We start from the raw sequence: 13,392 nt of genomic DNA, 5'->3' as shown, positions 1-13,392 counted from the left end.
CCTTTAGGAGGGACTGGTTGAGTAGGTTATTAGTTATCTATTTTATGATTGGGCCTGCTTTGATGCTCACTCTGCATCCTATTATTACCCTATGACATCCCTGTCCTCCCCTCCCTGCCAGATCATAACCTCCTGGGGACCCAGCACAGACTCGGTATTTGAATGTGTATAAAGTTAAACAAGACAGGTTCTTGTTCTTGAGAAGCTAGCAACATGGGGTGGCGTGCAGAGCAGTAAACCATATCAGATAGTGTCACTCCCCACCCCCCCACTTTAAATGCTTTCTAGGTCTATTTTTTCTGCTTTTTTACCCTGGTATCTTGTTTCCAGGTAATCTTTGTGTACAGATCACTGAATTGAAATGAATCACTCAAGTTATACAGGAATAACTTGAGGCTTTCTTCAGAGAGAAACTTCCAATTGCTTTTGATCTCCTCGGGAGGACACAGCCAGTCAGGGACTTCATCTTAATATACATCCAGTCTGACATTCCCCAAACCACTCCAGGGTGCAAGTTTGAATCAGGGCTGTTTTCCCAAGTGATCCTTCCTCTGGGAGTGGAGTTCTACTAGGCTCTGGCTTTATGTTAGTTTTGATGGGTGGGATGTTGGCAGAGTAGCTTAGACCCATTTGGGGATGTTCTGGACTTTGCTAGGCAAACATCCCTATGATGTTGCCCAAACAGGGGCTCAGTTTCCTAATTTCCTCCTAACCGGCAAATGCCCTGAGAACAATGGCAACTTTGCCTGCTAGGCCCATGGAAGCCATGAAAAATCAATTTTAGTCTTACCCTGATTCATGAAGTCCTACATCATTTGGCTTTTGGCTTCTGCTCCCGTCTCTAAACCAGCCACACCATCCTTTGGGTTGACTTTCAGACAAGTCCTGTCCTAGAGCTTCTGTACTTGAAACCTTTGTACTTGCCTAGAATTCATCCATAAAGTTTGTATTTTTCAAGCCATGACATAACTTGTTCCTCTGATTGTCAGAAACTACCATTTATCTGTGGGCCCAGATGGCTCAGTGGTAAAGAATCAGTGTGCCGATGCAGGTTTGACCCCTGGGTCAGAAAGATCCCCTGGAGAAGGAGATGGCAACTCACTCCAGTATTCTTGCCTGGGAAATCCCATGGACAGAGGAGCCTGGCGGGCTACAGTCCATGGGGTTGCAGAGAATCATAGAAGACTGAGCACACACATGCATGCATGCCATTTATCTGTACCCCTTCACATTCAGCACTTTTGTATTATCTATCTTCCTTATTATAGGCCCTTGGAAGATATATACTTTTCTTACCTGCCACCTTTCTTGATATAGGATAGGTCATCACTAAGTATTTGCTTAATGCCCATTCTTAACCTTAACGACTGTTAGGCTTATTTTTATGATCTCAGAGTTCCGCAGATATATTGTTTAAAATAATCATATTCTTAATTTGTGAACATATTCAAGCAATTTACCTCAAAGATAAGGCATTTTATAAAAAAACAAAGCCAATTAAGAATGACTCATGATTAAAGCAAATTTTTTCAAACTGTCTGGGACAGTAAAGGTAGAGTGTTCTAACATTTCACACAGATGATGGTTTGCTTTAGATTTGTTCAAAAATTGCTAGTGCCTATGTTTCCTTGAAAAAGCTGGGATAAAAATACAAGTACAATCAGGTTAATTCAACTAACATTTATTAAAAGCTTTTGTGATAGGTACCGTGTGCCACAGTGCTGGGTACACAAACACAAGTGAGACATCGTCCCAGTGGAAAGCGTTCAGGACAAGGCTGGTAGGACAGCCTTCTAAAAGGGAAGGACAAAGATGATAACCTTATAACTAAATTTGTAGTGGACCTTGAAAGTAGAAAAGGAGATAATGAACATTCCAGCAACAGGGAAGAACATTAAAGAACACAGTAGTCTTTTTGTGCTGTTATCTATGGAACAAGGTGTGTAGGGGGCTGAAGAGCAGCCTGAGAACACAGGGCCAGGCAATGAAAAGTCAACAAAGGGACTGGAGAAAAGGAGAAAATACCAGAGATGGTTTAAAAAGACAGGCTCAGCAGGACTTGATGAAAAATGTCAGAGAAGACTGGTAAATAGTGCTAGATTCTTCATTTGTATAATTAGGTTGGATAGGAATGCAATTAACTATAACAGAAAAGAGAAACAGACATTTGGGAGGTTGAAAGTAGAGATAAAGAGATTTTTAATGTTAAGCTGAATACCTCTTCTGTAGGACAATCATCCATATTAGCATCATGTATGATTACATGTATTTACCTACATTAAGCACTTGAAGGTCAAGTACATGTATGAAAGGTATTTTCTGCCTTATTTCAGCTTTCCTTATTTGACACTTTTATTCAGTCAATGTTTAATTTTGCCATGTGTTACCTCAGTGTGAAAAGTACTACGGAATATAGGGAGGATTTCAGTAAGACCACTTATCCACATAGCTTAAACTAGTGGAGAAAAGTCATCCCTTCTGTGAGAGGTAGAAATTATTTTAAGGATTATAAAAGAGGGAGAGAGGGCCATCAAAGTACAAAGACAAACCTTGCATTTATCTAATCAGCTACTCATCTAGTTGTTTGGGGCTGTAGAAACAGCTTGCAGAGATAAAAGAGCTTTATGGTAGCCTGGCTGCCCCAGTGGAGGAGTACAGTGTTCCTGGGCAAGCAGATCTCCTGTGCAAAGAAAACTTAAGACTAGCAGCAGGGCACACTGAATTTCTTCCTGCCAGGAATATCTGAGATGTGGAGATATTCCCTTCTGCTTATTTCTTTCTTTTCAGAGCTTCAGGAGCCCCTCAGTTATATAAGTTAGTTGATCTGTCTGTATACTTGGTAAAGTATCTGCAAGTTCTTTACAGCATATCCAGCCTGAAGTTCAGGAGCACCAGACTCATGATTAACTCGAAGTCTGGTCTCAATTTCCATCTTTTCTGAAAATGCCCAGTCTTTAACCAGGACTTAATTAATTGAAGTATGAAGAATCACTCAAATATACTAGGCTACACTAATAAGCAAAGATGATCTTTAAATAAACAAAGTGCTTTAGTGACTATCTTCATTCTGTTGTATTCATTTTGGAAATGGACACATTACTATCTCCATAATCTTTTAAAGATCACAGTCTTCTGCAAAGGGGAATTACTATGTAATTTTTCACATTATTATAAACTACAAAAAGTTTTAATATCTATCCAATTTAGCATTGAAGTCTACAAAAAAAGAAATCAATGACAACTGCTTTATTATTAAAAGTTACTGAGTTCCATAAAGCACACAATGTAGTTTATATTCAACTAACAAAAGTTTCATACATGTATTTAAAAATATATAATATATAGATTTATCTGTCAACATTTATATTCTATTTAAAAAGCAGTAGCTTTACATATTTTACAACTTGATTTTATAAAATATATACATCCACCCTATGCAAATCTTCCAGCATGAGCTTTCATTCCTATTAATAAAATGCACAATTTGTATTTCTGAATATTAAGAGAAAAATGGTACCAACTAAAAATAAAAAATTCATTATAACTTGAACATGCATCTAACTCTTGGCTACTAGATAACTGACCTAATAATCTATTCAAATAACTGTGTTACCTTGAGCTTGACAAACAATTTGCATTATGTAAACAATCTGTGGTTAACCATGAAGAGACTTGCATTTCTAGGTATCTGAAACAATCTACCAAATTCTTTGTTTGCCCTGTTTCAGGTTTTTAATTAGAGAGGCAGGATTCTTCAATTATTTGATGTGCCATGAAATCTGACAAGTCGCACCTGACAAGCCAAAGCCCTGTGAGTTTTGAAGCCACACTTTTGCCTTTGAGAAAACAGCTCTGAGAATTATTGTAGGAGCAGTTTTCTCAAAACCCCTGATGATGTGTATACCAAGAAACAGAACAAGAACTGCTTCTCCTTTCTCCAATCAACTGCATTGAACTTGCAAAACTCGAGTTCTGGTACGTGAGGATGTACTGACGTCTATTCAGACATTCCTGCCACATAGTCAAAATAGCTTCAGATATCACACTGTTTTACTAACAAAAAATTTTTTATAAAAAAGATATTCATGTAATAATTTTTGAGATTCAACCCCAAATAAAAGTTGCAATACTACCATTAGAGAATGAAATTAAAAAAAAAAATCTAAATTATCAGGAGCACAGTCAGAACTAGAACTTCAACTTGAAGGACAGAGATCTAAGTTTGAAGTACAAATTTAGATTCCATGGACCTTAGTGATAAGGGTGTATATAAGTCTGTCTTTAAATTCTGCTGAGAAGATAAAAATCTCCCACAAATTATTTTTAAAAAATAGTTCCATCCAACTCTCAAAAATGATTAACATTTAATCATTAAATGTTAAAAACTTAAAAGGAAAAGCATGTTCATCAAAATAAGTAATTTAATTCATTAGGGCAATAATTTGTCTTCGAGGGACTTCCCTGGTGTTTCAGTGCTTAAGACTTTACCTTCCAATGTAGGTGGTGTGAGTTCGATCCCTGGTTGGGGAACTAAGATCTCACGTGCCTCAGGGCCAAAAAAATAAAAAAACATAAAACAGAAGCAGTATTGTGACCAATTCAAAAAAGACTTTAAAAATGGTTCATATCAAAAAAAAATCTTAAAAAAAAAAAGGCTTTGAGAGAGTCACATCCAGAAAGTAAACAAAATTCCCTCAATATCAGTATTTAAGAACTAAATTAGAGCTAACTGACAGCGTATTTATCAAGCAATTATTCAACAAGTTTAGCCATCTACTGATGGACTAAAATTATTTATCAGAAATTTTTGTAGGATGGAGTCTTTTTATTAAAACTTTTTTTGGATATAATTTTAATAACCCTCTGGATTTCCTATTCTCAAGAATGGGAGAGGGAGAGTAAAGGGGAAGGGAGGAAAGAAGGGAGGGAAGAGGGGAGAAAAACTGAGTGGTCAGAGGGGCACTGAAGACTGATCCACTGATACCTGTGAGATGAGAAGGTAGAAAAATAAAGGAGGAATAAAAACAAAGACTGCAAAGAGGACTAGAGCCAGGAGGTGCGGATTAAAGTCACCTTCTTCACAGACCTTAATTATGCAAAGGTATCAGCATAAAAGAATAGTGCAACAGCTGGCTTTTGGTAGCAAAGAATCCTCAAAGGGACATTCAGTCAAGCCTCAGCTCTTTCTGAAAATAAACGTGCATACACAAGTTACAAACCTTATGCATTCAGCTAAAATATGTACAAAAAACTAAATAAAAGTGAGATGGAGAAATATAAGCAGCAGTAACCATAAAGGCTGAGAACTAGTGACACTGAATTCTTTATTAAAAAAAAAAATTTTTTTTTAAACACACAGTACCTCCTCTTCTCTTCTATTTTTAGGAAGAAGCTTTAACAAGTTTTAAATGTCTCAATTCTCAAAAACAATAGGCTTTTTAAAAAATAAGACTTGATTACCAGAAACAAGTAATATGTGGTTACATACCATTTTCATACCATTACTCATTTCAATTTATCTTTGATGCAACCTGGGAACAATTAAGCAGTCACTAGATACCTGTTTTAGAATCTGAAGAAATTATTATCCACCACAGGAATCTAATGATATATGTTTTTGCATATAGTTAAAATTTCAAAAGGGAAAAAAGTAGCTAACTATTCTCATTACTTTGTACCAAATATTTATATACCTAGTCAAAACAATAAAGATCAAGATCTTTCTCCAGATGAACTGTATATAAAAGCTATTTTTAGCATTTTCTTCCAGGGATTAAAAAAAAAAGTCTTATTTCCCTGCTGGCTAAAAAGGAGGAATTTAAATTCCTTAAGAGAACTGCCATAAAATTTGTTTTTAAAAATTTATCTTAAAAAACTGAAAACCATTTCTCTCTTTAAAATCTATGGCATTAATTACCTACTTGACTTTTTTTTTTTTGAAAGGGCACCAAGTTTGTGATCTAAGCATGCAAAATAAGGAACTGAATGTATCACTGCCTTAACAGAATTTGGCAAACCAGAAAAATGGCCTTAAAATAAATAAATAAATAAATAAAAAGGAAGAGAGTCCATGCTGTCTAAATCTGAAGGTCTAATTCTGTAGAGCTCTACAGCAGACAGTGCCTCACAGAGGGAATGAGGGCAAGAGGGAAGTAGCATGTTCCTATGTACACACTTGCTTGGTATTCTGGTTGTTATTCAACAACGTATTACAGAGAAATATTCTTTTTATTATTACAAAGTCGGTAATTGCCCCTTCTTGAGCAGTGACTTAGGTAAACATCTTTACGTCTTTTAATAATGTAACATATTTAAAATTAACTAAATCTAAGTGCACATGAGTTTTCAGTGATTCCTAAAGTTCAAGGAAGTAACGCAGGTGTTATCAGACTGCAAATTCTGAATGGTTGGTGCATCTATGTTTTAGAATATTTCGTCCTGTCTTCTTTCCCTTAAACCATAAAATGTACCAGAGTTATTTGGTTCTCCTCTACTTTCCTTTGCGTCATCTTAATTTATTTTATGGTATCTCTATGTAGAGAGAGAGGTATGTTAAAATATTATTATTCATATTAAAAAATTCAATTGAGACTATATATGACCTATTAATCTATATGATAGCAATGTTATCCTTTGACCTGGTATATTAATTCCTTTGGTGAATAAATGCCACAGGTCATTTCCTTATAAAAGGATTTTAGTAAGAGGACCAGCAGTATGGAGAGAGATTTCCCCCACCCCACCCAGGAAAATGACCAAGTGAATCAGTCAGTAGTTTAGAGCAGTTATGTAAAATATGAAAAATACATCATTTACAGCTGCAATTTTCATATTAAAAAGCAGTTAAAAACTAAGAGCAGTTCAAAGCATTCCAAAAAACATTTTTTTTGTCTTAGCTAAACTGGCCAACTAATAGGACTGATAAGAGACTGCTGAGAGAACTCACGTACATCTAGGCAAGACAGAACAAAAATGTTTTTAATTTTGAACAGTGGTAGTTGCTATTAATAACTAGCAGTATAAACAGTGTCCACAATTTGGTGGCTGGCCATAGTTTAAAATTTTTTTCAAGTTAATTTCTACAGCAGACGTATTTTTGAAGTCTACCCACCCCTGAGTTCAACAATTATACTTTTAGAGTGTAAAATTATATGCCCTTAATTAACAACATGTACAAAGCTACAAAATTTCATCTATACAGAGATTAAAAACAATTTTTAAAATATTATCTGCCAATTACTGATTGGATGGTTTTGCTGGGGTACATATTTCAAACCTTTCAGCCAACTGGCTTTCATTTTTAAGCCCAAATTGATTCATATATTCACTGTAGGATATGTCATAGAGTGCAACAACAGGCATTAGTAAAAATAACATTGTAGTAGAAACAGATTTTGCATATGCGAAAAGGTAATTTATAAAATACATTAATTGCTTTTTAAAAAGAGAACCTAGTTGCAGTATCATTAACTTACATGGTACTGAGAGTTGGACCTTTCAAACAATTTTTTTTCTATAGAAAAATGTTGTCTACCTGTAAGTGAAGTCTTAAATAACAACAAAACAGAACAAAACAAACAAATCCCTCTAGAAAAAAAAACCTGTATGGTTGTGTGAGACAAATAAGCAAACATACCGTTCTATAGTGTACTTTTGCCTAAAATTTAAAATAAAAATGTCCACACTCTTTTGTTAAAACATTAAGCCTCTGTCAAAAATGTATTTCTTATTTTAGGGTACAGGATAGTAGGACAAGATGATACTTACAAGTAAAGAAAATTTACAAGAAAAAACTTGACAAAAGTTTTTCAATTAAAAGTATCATAACATTCAAACTTGACTTCAAACATAACAAAAGAAACAAAATTGCAAACAAAAATGTTTATGGATTTTCCAAACATAAATAAATGAAATAGTGTTTAGGCAGTAGGGCTCATGCTGATGGCTAGCAGGAAGTAACAGAGTGTCATCTATTTGGAAAAAATTGATAATGTACAAACAATAAGCCCAAATTATGGACTATAGCAGTTTAATAATCACTGCCATTTTTCTTACTTCCAAAATAAAGCCTTGATTAAACCACTTATACCCTATATTACTCATACCTTTACTTCAGAGATTGAGGAACTATGTACAACAAACGAATTTATTTTCACCATAGGGATAACATATTGTACCTCTCTGCCAATGTTACTTGAAAACCGTCCATGTCAAAACAATTTGACAACAGATATAAACAATTCAATAAATACGCAATGATCTTTCATTACAGTCCTTTAAAGACGCATGTTAAGTCATGCTGTTAACCTTAGGTTCACAGTGCATAGAATCCAAATATGAGCAGTTGGGGTGACTTTCAGAGTAATGTTGGATCCCTCACTTTATTTATAATCCCACTCTAACCGTTAAGTTCATGTCATAGGCCCTATCACGCATTAATCATTGAGTGGCAGAAGGGTGAAATTTTTTCCTGTTACAACGTCCATTGCCGGCAATGAACGTCACAAAACCGCCAAGGAAGTCATTGTTATTGCACAATACATGAGGACCTGGAACTTTTCAAAAGCTTAAAAAAATAAAAATAAAAAATGGAATTATATTTGACATTTCCTGACACCTGCATTAATACTGTATGACTAATCAAAGCATGTCAGTTGCCTGGACTCAACCAGCGATCAACATGCGCCCCGAATGCACACGAGTAAAAATGCAGTCAAAGGAAGCAGTCTTCATTGCCTATAGGTCACTTCCAGTCAAAGGTTAAAGTTCAAAGACTGAATGATCAAAGTGCTCATTTTCTCAGTAGGACTATCTTCTGCTAGGAGGATGAGAACAGTGGCATCAACAAGTATCATCTTTAAGAAAAGGAGAAAAAAGATAATTAAAACAGTCAAGCATGCATAAGTAAAAGTTACAAGTCAGTCTAATACAGCGAAAATTTCAAGTAGCAAGAAGAACATGGTTTACGTTTCTGACTCATCTCCCTGGATCCCCTGCAAAGGAGTCCATTTTGTGTTCAAGTATATATTTACAAACAAATCAAACTCTAGGTTTTCAGAGAAGTGGTAGTTTGCAAAAATTTTAAAATGATATTATCAGTACGTTAAGTTCTATTTAAAATAATAAATTGATATGTGTTAGCACCTATTAATGATTACCAGTCATCAGAGAATTTTTTTACAGGTAACAATTTAAAACTATAATGAGATGGCAAGTAAACTCACAACCAACACTGTCACACTGCTTAACAAAGACTAATACAAGTCGTGTCTGAAGGAAGTAACTTTACAAATGAGGAATAATCTCTAACTCAATCAACAGTAAATGTTATTAACTTCTCTTCAGAAAATAAATTTTCAGGAAGTATATATATATATATGCAAAGGAGGTCATTTTAAAAAATCCCAAAGATTTAGTGACACCTTCTGATAGCTTCAACACATTTATGTAACATAAATTCTGGTGGGTTCATCACTTATTTCACAACACTTACCTCACAAAACATATTTGAAGGATCGTGACGATTAGTTATTATTTATGAAGTACCTTTAGAAAGATTTAAGACCAGTGGCAACTAACTCAAAGTTGTGAAAGCTCTCAAGGAGAAAATTCTGAAAAACTGGCCAAAATGTTTTACACAAACCACCCCCTATTAGGATTGATATATTGCTCATAAAGACGCAATGAGAACTAAAAAGCAGTAAATCTGACTTCTATGCTGGGCAAATTAGTGAAACATTTCACAATCCTATACACCTTAAGGGTAATATAAATGGTGAAATAGACTAAATTTTAAAAATAAGCTGTATCTAAGTCATTAGAATCCTTTAAATAAGTAAATAACATCTTTAAGAAGAGATCAAGTAAATAGTTTACAGCCTCTGCCACATTAAAGTGTATGTCTTATGGGACTTCCTTGGTGGTCCAGTGTTTAAGATTCTGTGTTCCCAATTCAAGGGAGGCAGGTTTGATCCCTGGTCAGTGAACTAAAATCCAGCATGCCGCAGAGAATAGCCAATATATATACACATATCTGTTCCTTGAATGACTGCGGATCTTGAAATAAAGAAGATATGTTTGTCATGGATCAGAACAAGCTTCAGAATATGAGGAGGTTTCTTAAAACCTCACTTCTCCAGTAGAGTATTTTATAACACTAGGCTTCTTGAAATTAGTACTAAAACTGCTGCTGCTGAGTCACTTCAGTCATGCCTGACTCTGTGCGACCCCATAGACAGCAGCCCACCAGGCCCCCATCCATGGGATTTTCCAGGCAAGAACACTGGAATTGGGTTGCCATTTCCTTCTTCAAAGTACTAAAACTAATCACATTTAAATCGCTAAGCTAAGAGATGCCACTAAAATCTACCTAGGATGTCAAACTACTGGGGAGGAACTTTAGCTGGACCCATAGACTGAAACATTATATATTCATGATGGTTATATGGCTAATAAGGAATCTATAAGTAAAAGTTCAATATGGAGACAGGTAATGACCCAAACCCCTGTCGACCTTTTCCCTAAATAACAGAATCACTAAGAAGGAAAAAATTCATTTGTTAACAGAGGGAATAGTTTCCTAGTTTTGGCTTTCCCCCCCAAAAAAGGTTGTTAGAGTTAACCTATCTTGGGTCAAGACAAGTATAGGTCTATAAAAGGTGGTGAAAGAACACAATTATGTTTAACCTCTTGGCTACAATATTTGTGGCAAAATTATGGCCTAAAAAAAAATCTTATCATAAACCACTTAAACTTTTTCTGGAACTAGAGAAGACCCTACTAAAATTATATCCTCAAATATAATATACAAATTAGCAGTTCTTAAAAGGTGACACCTACCATGGCTAACTTCACTGGGTCTCTGGAAATTATGAATGAGAGAACTACATTAGGAGATCACTTAATTTTCCCCAAAGTATAAAAACTATCACATTTTATTGGAAATCACCTCCCTGAATATACCCATGGACAGAAGACAAGAAGCAAAGGAACAGAGTAAGAGGTCAGTAGATATGAAGTGGGATTCCACTTCCAAGAAAAACAAAAATAAATCTTTACAGTTAAGTTTGTGTCTCAACAGTTTAGGGAATTAAAAGTTTTCCTCTGATGAACTGATTCAAGAAAGATTACACAGTAGATCACAGAACTGCTATCCCACAGAAAATAAAGGGCAAAGAATTAAACTGAGTGAAAGTTTGGACTCAGGAATTTAGAAAGTGGTTGTATAACACTAAAAGGTAGTACAAATAAAAAGGTTCACAACTAACAGAGGTAAACCTTCAGATACATATCAAGCAAGGAGAAAAGGAATTGTTATACTACCCTGAGATAATTTTGCGTTCCTATCCCCTTATAATCCTTACTGTCCTAAAGGAAATGTTCCAGTTGAATGGAACCAGAATGTACTCTGTAGTTTTATACAAAAACATTCCTCTACTCTTCCCCAAATTACCATCTCATCAGTCTACTGGACATAATATCTAAACATTATGTCAATTTAGTTCTTATAAGTCTAGTTTTCTGGAGCCAATACTCAATAGTCATCTTAAACTATACTGTTCATTTATCTATCACCTTAAGGAAAATGTTTCAGGAACCACAGATCTACACTCTCATCAGTGAAAAGCGATCATTTATGACACTAAGTCGTTTATATTTAATATTGATCCCAGGAAACAGACAGGTATTATCAATGGATTCTACTTGGCTATCTCACTGAAATATTTTTATGATGTCATAAACAGGTATTTTTTTTATCTTTTTCAAGAACAATTACATTTTCTTTATGATCCAAAACTCAGGTTCAATCATTAATCTGTACACTAGACTGGGTATAGATCTATTTTCTAAGGAAAATTCTAGATCTGAATTGTAGATTAATTCCTCAGTCCTTTTGTATGCTGAGGAGAGTTGTCTTATTACCTATTTTGGTTAGGTCCCTTTAATTTTTTAACCCTATTCTCAGCTCAAATGATTTTTCAATGCATATGGACCCCTACCTTAACTGGCAACACAGAATATTTACATTCCAATGCAGGTATGGCCTTAATTTCTTAGTGAATAGAAAGTGAAAGAGTTCTGGGCAACAGGTTGATAGTCAACTTCAAGTAATTAACAAAACAATATATATTCACACACCAATGACTTTTTATACTTTAATAACTTATGGCGTGCTGGAGAAAAATCTAAAAAGAAATGTAATATAAGATGTGATGTGTACAAAGTAACAGTGGGCTAGGATGACTGGCCTAATTTTCAAGGAGTCCTAATAATGTGGAAGATCACAAATTTAAACTTGGGCTTCTTTTCAACACTGGTATTGGGCAGCTCAATTGTGGTATGTCAGCTGACTCCTTCTCATCTAAACAAAAGGAGATCAACTCAACTTCAGATTTGTTGTTTTTCATTAATAATGAGTCCATTATACATCCTGGAAGCTCCTTCTAAGGTACACAGATGTCACTAATCTGAACCCAAATCTCTCTTGCCTCTTTGATTACACCTGACAAACACCCTGGCCCATGCTGACCCAAGTATGTTGGTCAGCACCACACAGAATGGCTGTGGAGTTTGACACCTGAGGCTTACAATTCTGCGTGGTTTCTAGAAACTAGAATGATAAATGTTTCAGTGAGTTCTTCCAACACCAAGCAAGCCTTTGTTTAGTGTCTGATCTTTTGTTTACCATTGCAGGTCACATCTTGACATTGCTCTGACCTTGCAATCCTTTCAGAATTAAGGTGATGATAAGAAAATAACTAGAGCCCATATTTCTTGGAACTCACATTCTAAAGAGAACACAACCATTACAGATCTTTTGGAACTAAAGCGGCTAAGCAGAAAAATGTAAGCTGAAATTTCCAAAGTTTCAAAACAAAGCTGATGTGGTTGTGCTTAATGAATGAGTATGATTACCTTTTTTGATAAGATTCTTCCAAATTCAACTATAATGCCAAGGTGAACTATTTTTCATATTGTTTGTAACTGTTATCGTGGAATGTAGAAAAGACAATAGAAACTAAACAGCTGAAATGCTTTAGCTATGGAAAGATGAAGGAAGAGTTCAAGGAAGAGTCCCTGTACTCAACTACCTGAATGACAGGGTGGGGGCTCTATCATCTCAAAGTGTAATGAACACTACCCTTCACTGACTTCATATGACAGTCATTCATGGAGGAAAACCATCCACTTAACGGAGAATGCAGGAGACGAATGACCCAGGCATACAAGGTTCAAGCCAAGAGCAGAAAACTATCAACGTAAGAATGGGGGTGCGGAGGAGGGTGAGTGGGGGTGAGTGTTTTCCAGTGTCTGACTCATTGTAACCCCATGCACTGGCAGGCAAGAATACTGGAGTGGGTTGCCATTTTCTCCTCCAGCGAATCTTCCCAA

The 13,392-nt window shown here is 35.4% G+C and overlaps 1 protein-coding gene across 2 annotated transcripts in view; it reads right to left on the bottom strand.

The window, feature by feature from the left end:
* Nucleotides 1–13,392, bottom strand: part of UBE2W (ubiquitin conjugating enzyme E2 W) — a 90,495-nt gene that overhangs the window by 21,034 nt on the left and 56,069 nt on the right. Inside the window, exon 6 of one of the 2 annotated variants that reach the window (XM_005907512.3) lies at nucleotides 2,183–8,855. The exons of the other annotated variant lie outside the window; for it this stretch is intronic. Coding sequence (XP_005907574.1) covers nucleotides 8,842–8,855 — 14 coding nt within the window. The 3' untranslated portion in view covers nucleotides 2,183–8,841. Of the gene's footprint in view, nucleotides 1–2,182; nucleotides 8,856–13,392 lie in introns of those variants that run through there. 2 annotated transcript variants of the gene reach the window in all.

Source organism: Bos mutus, chromosome 14, assembly GCF_027580195.1.
Source record: "Bos mutus isolate GX-2022 chromosome 14, NWIPB_WYAK_1.1, whole genome shotgun sequence".
Taxonomy (NCBI): domain Eukaryota; kingdom Metazoa; phylum Chordata; class Mammalia; order Artiodactyla; family Bovidae; genus Bos; species Bos mutus.
Note: the sequence above shows the minus strand (reverse complement) of the source record. Positions and strands in the feature narration are given on the sequence as shown.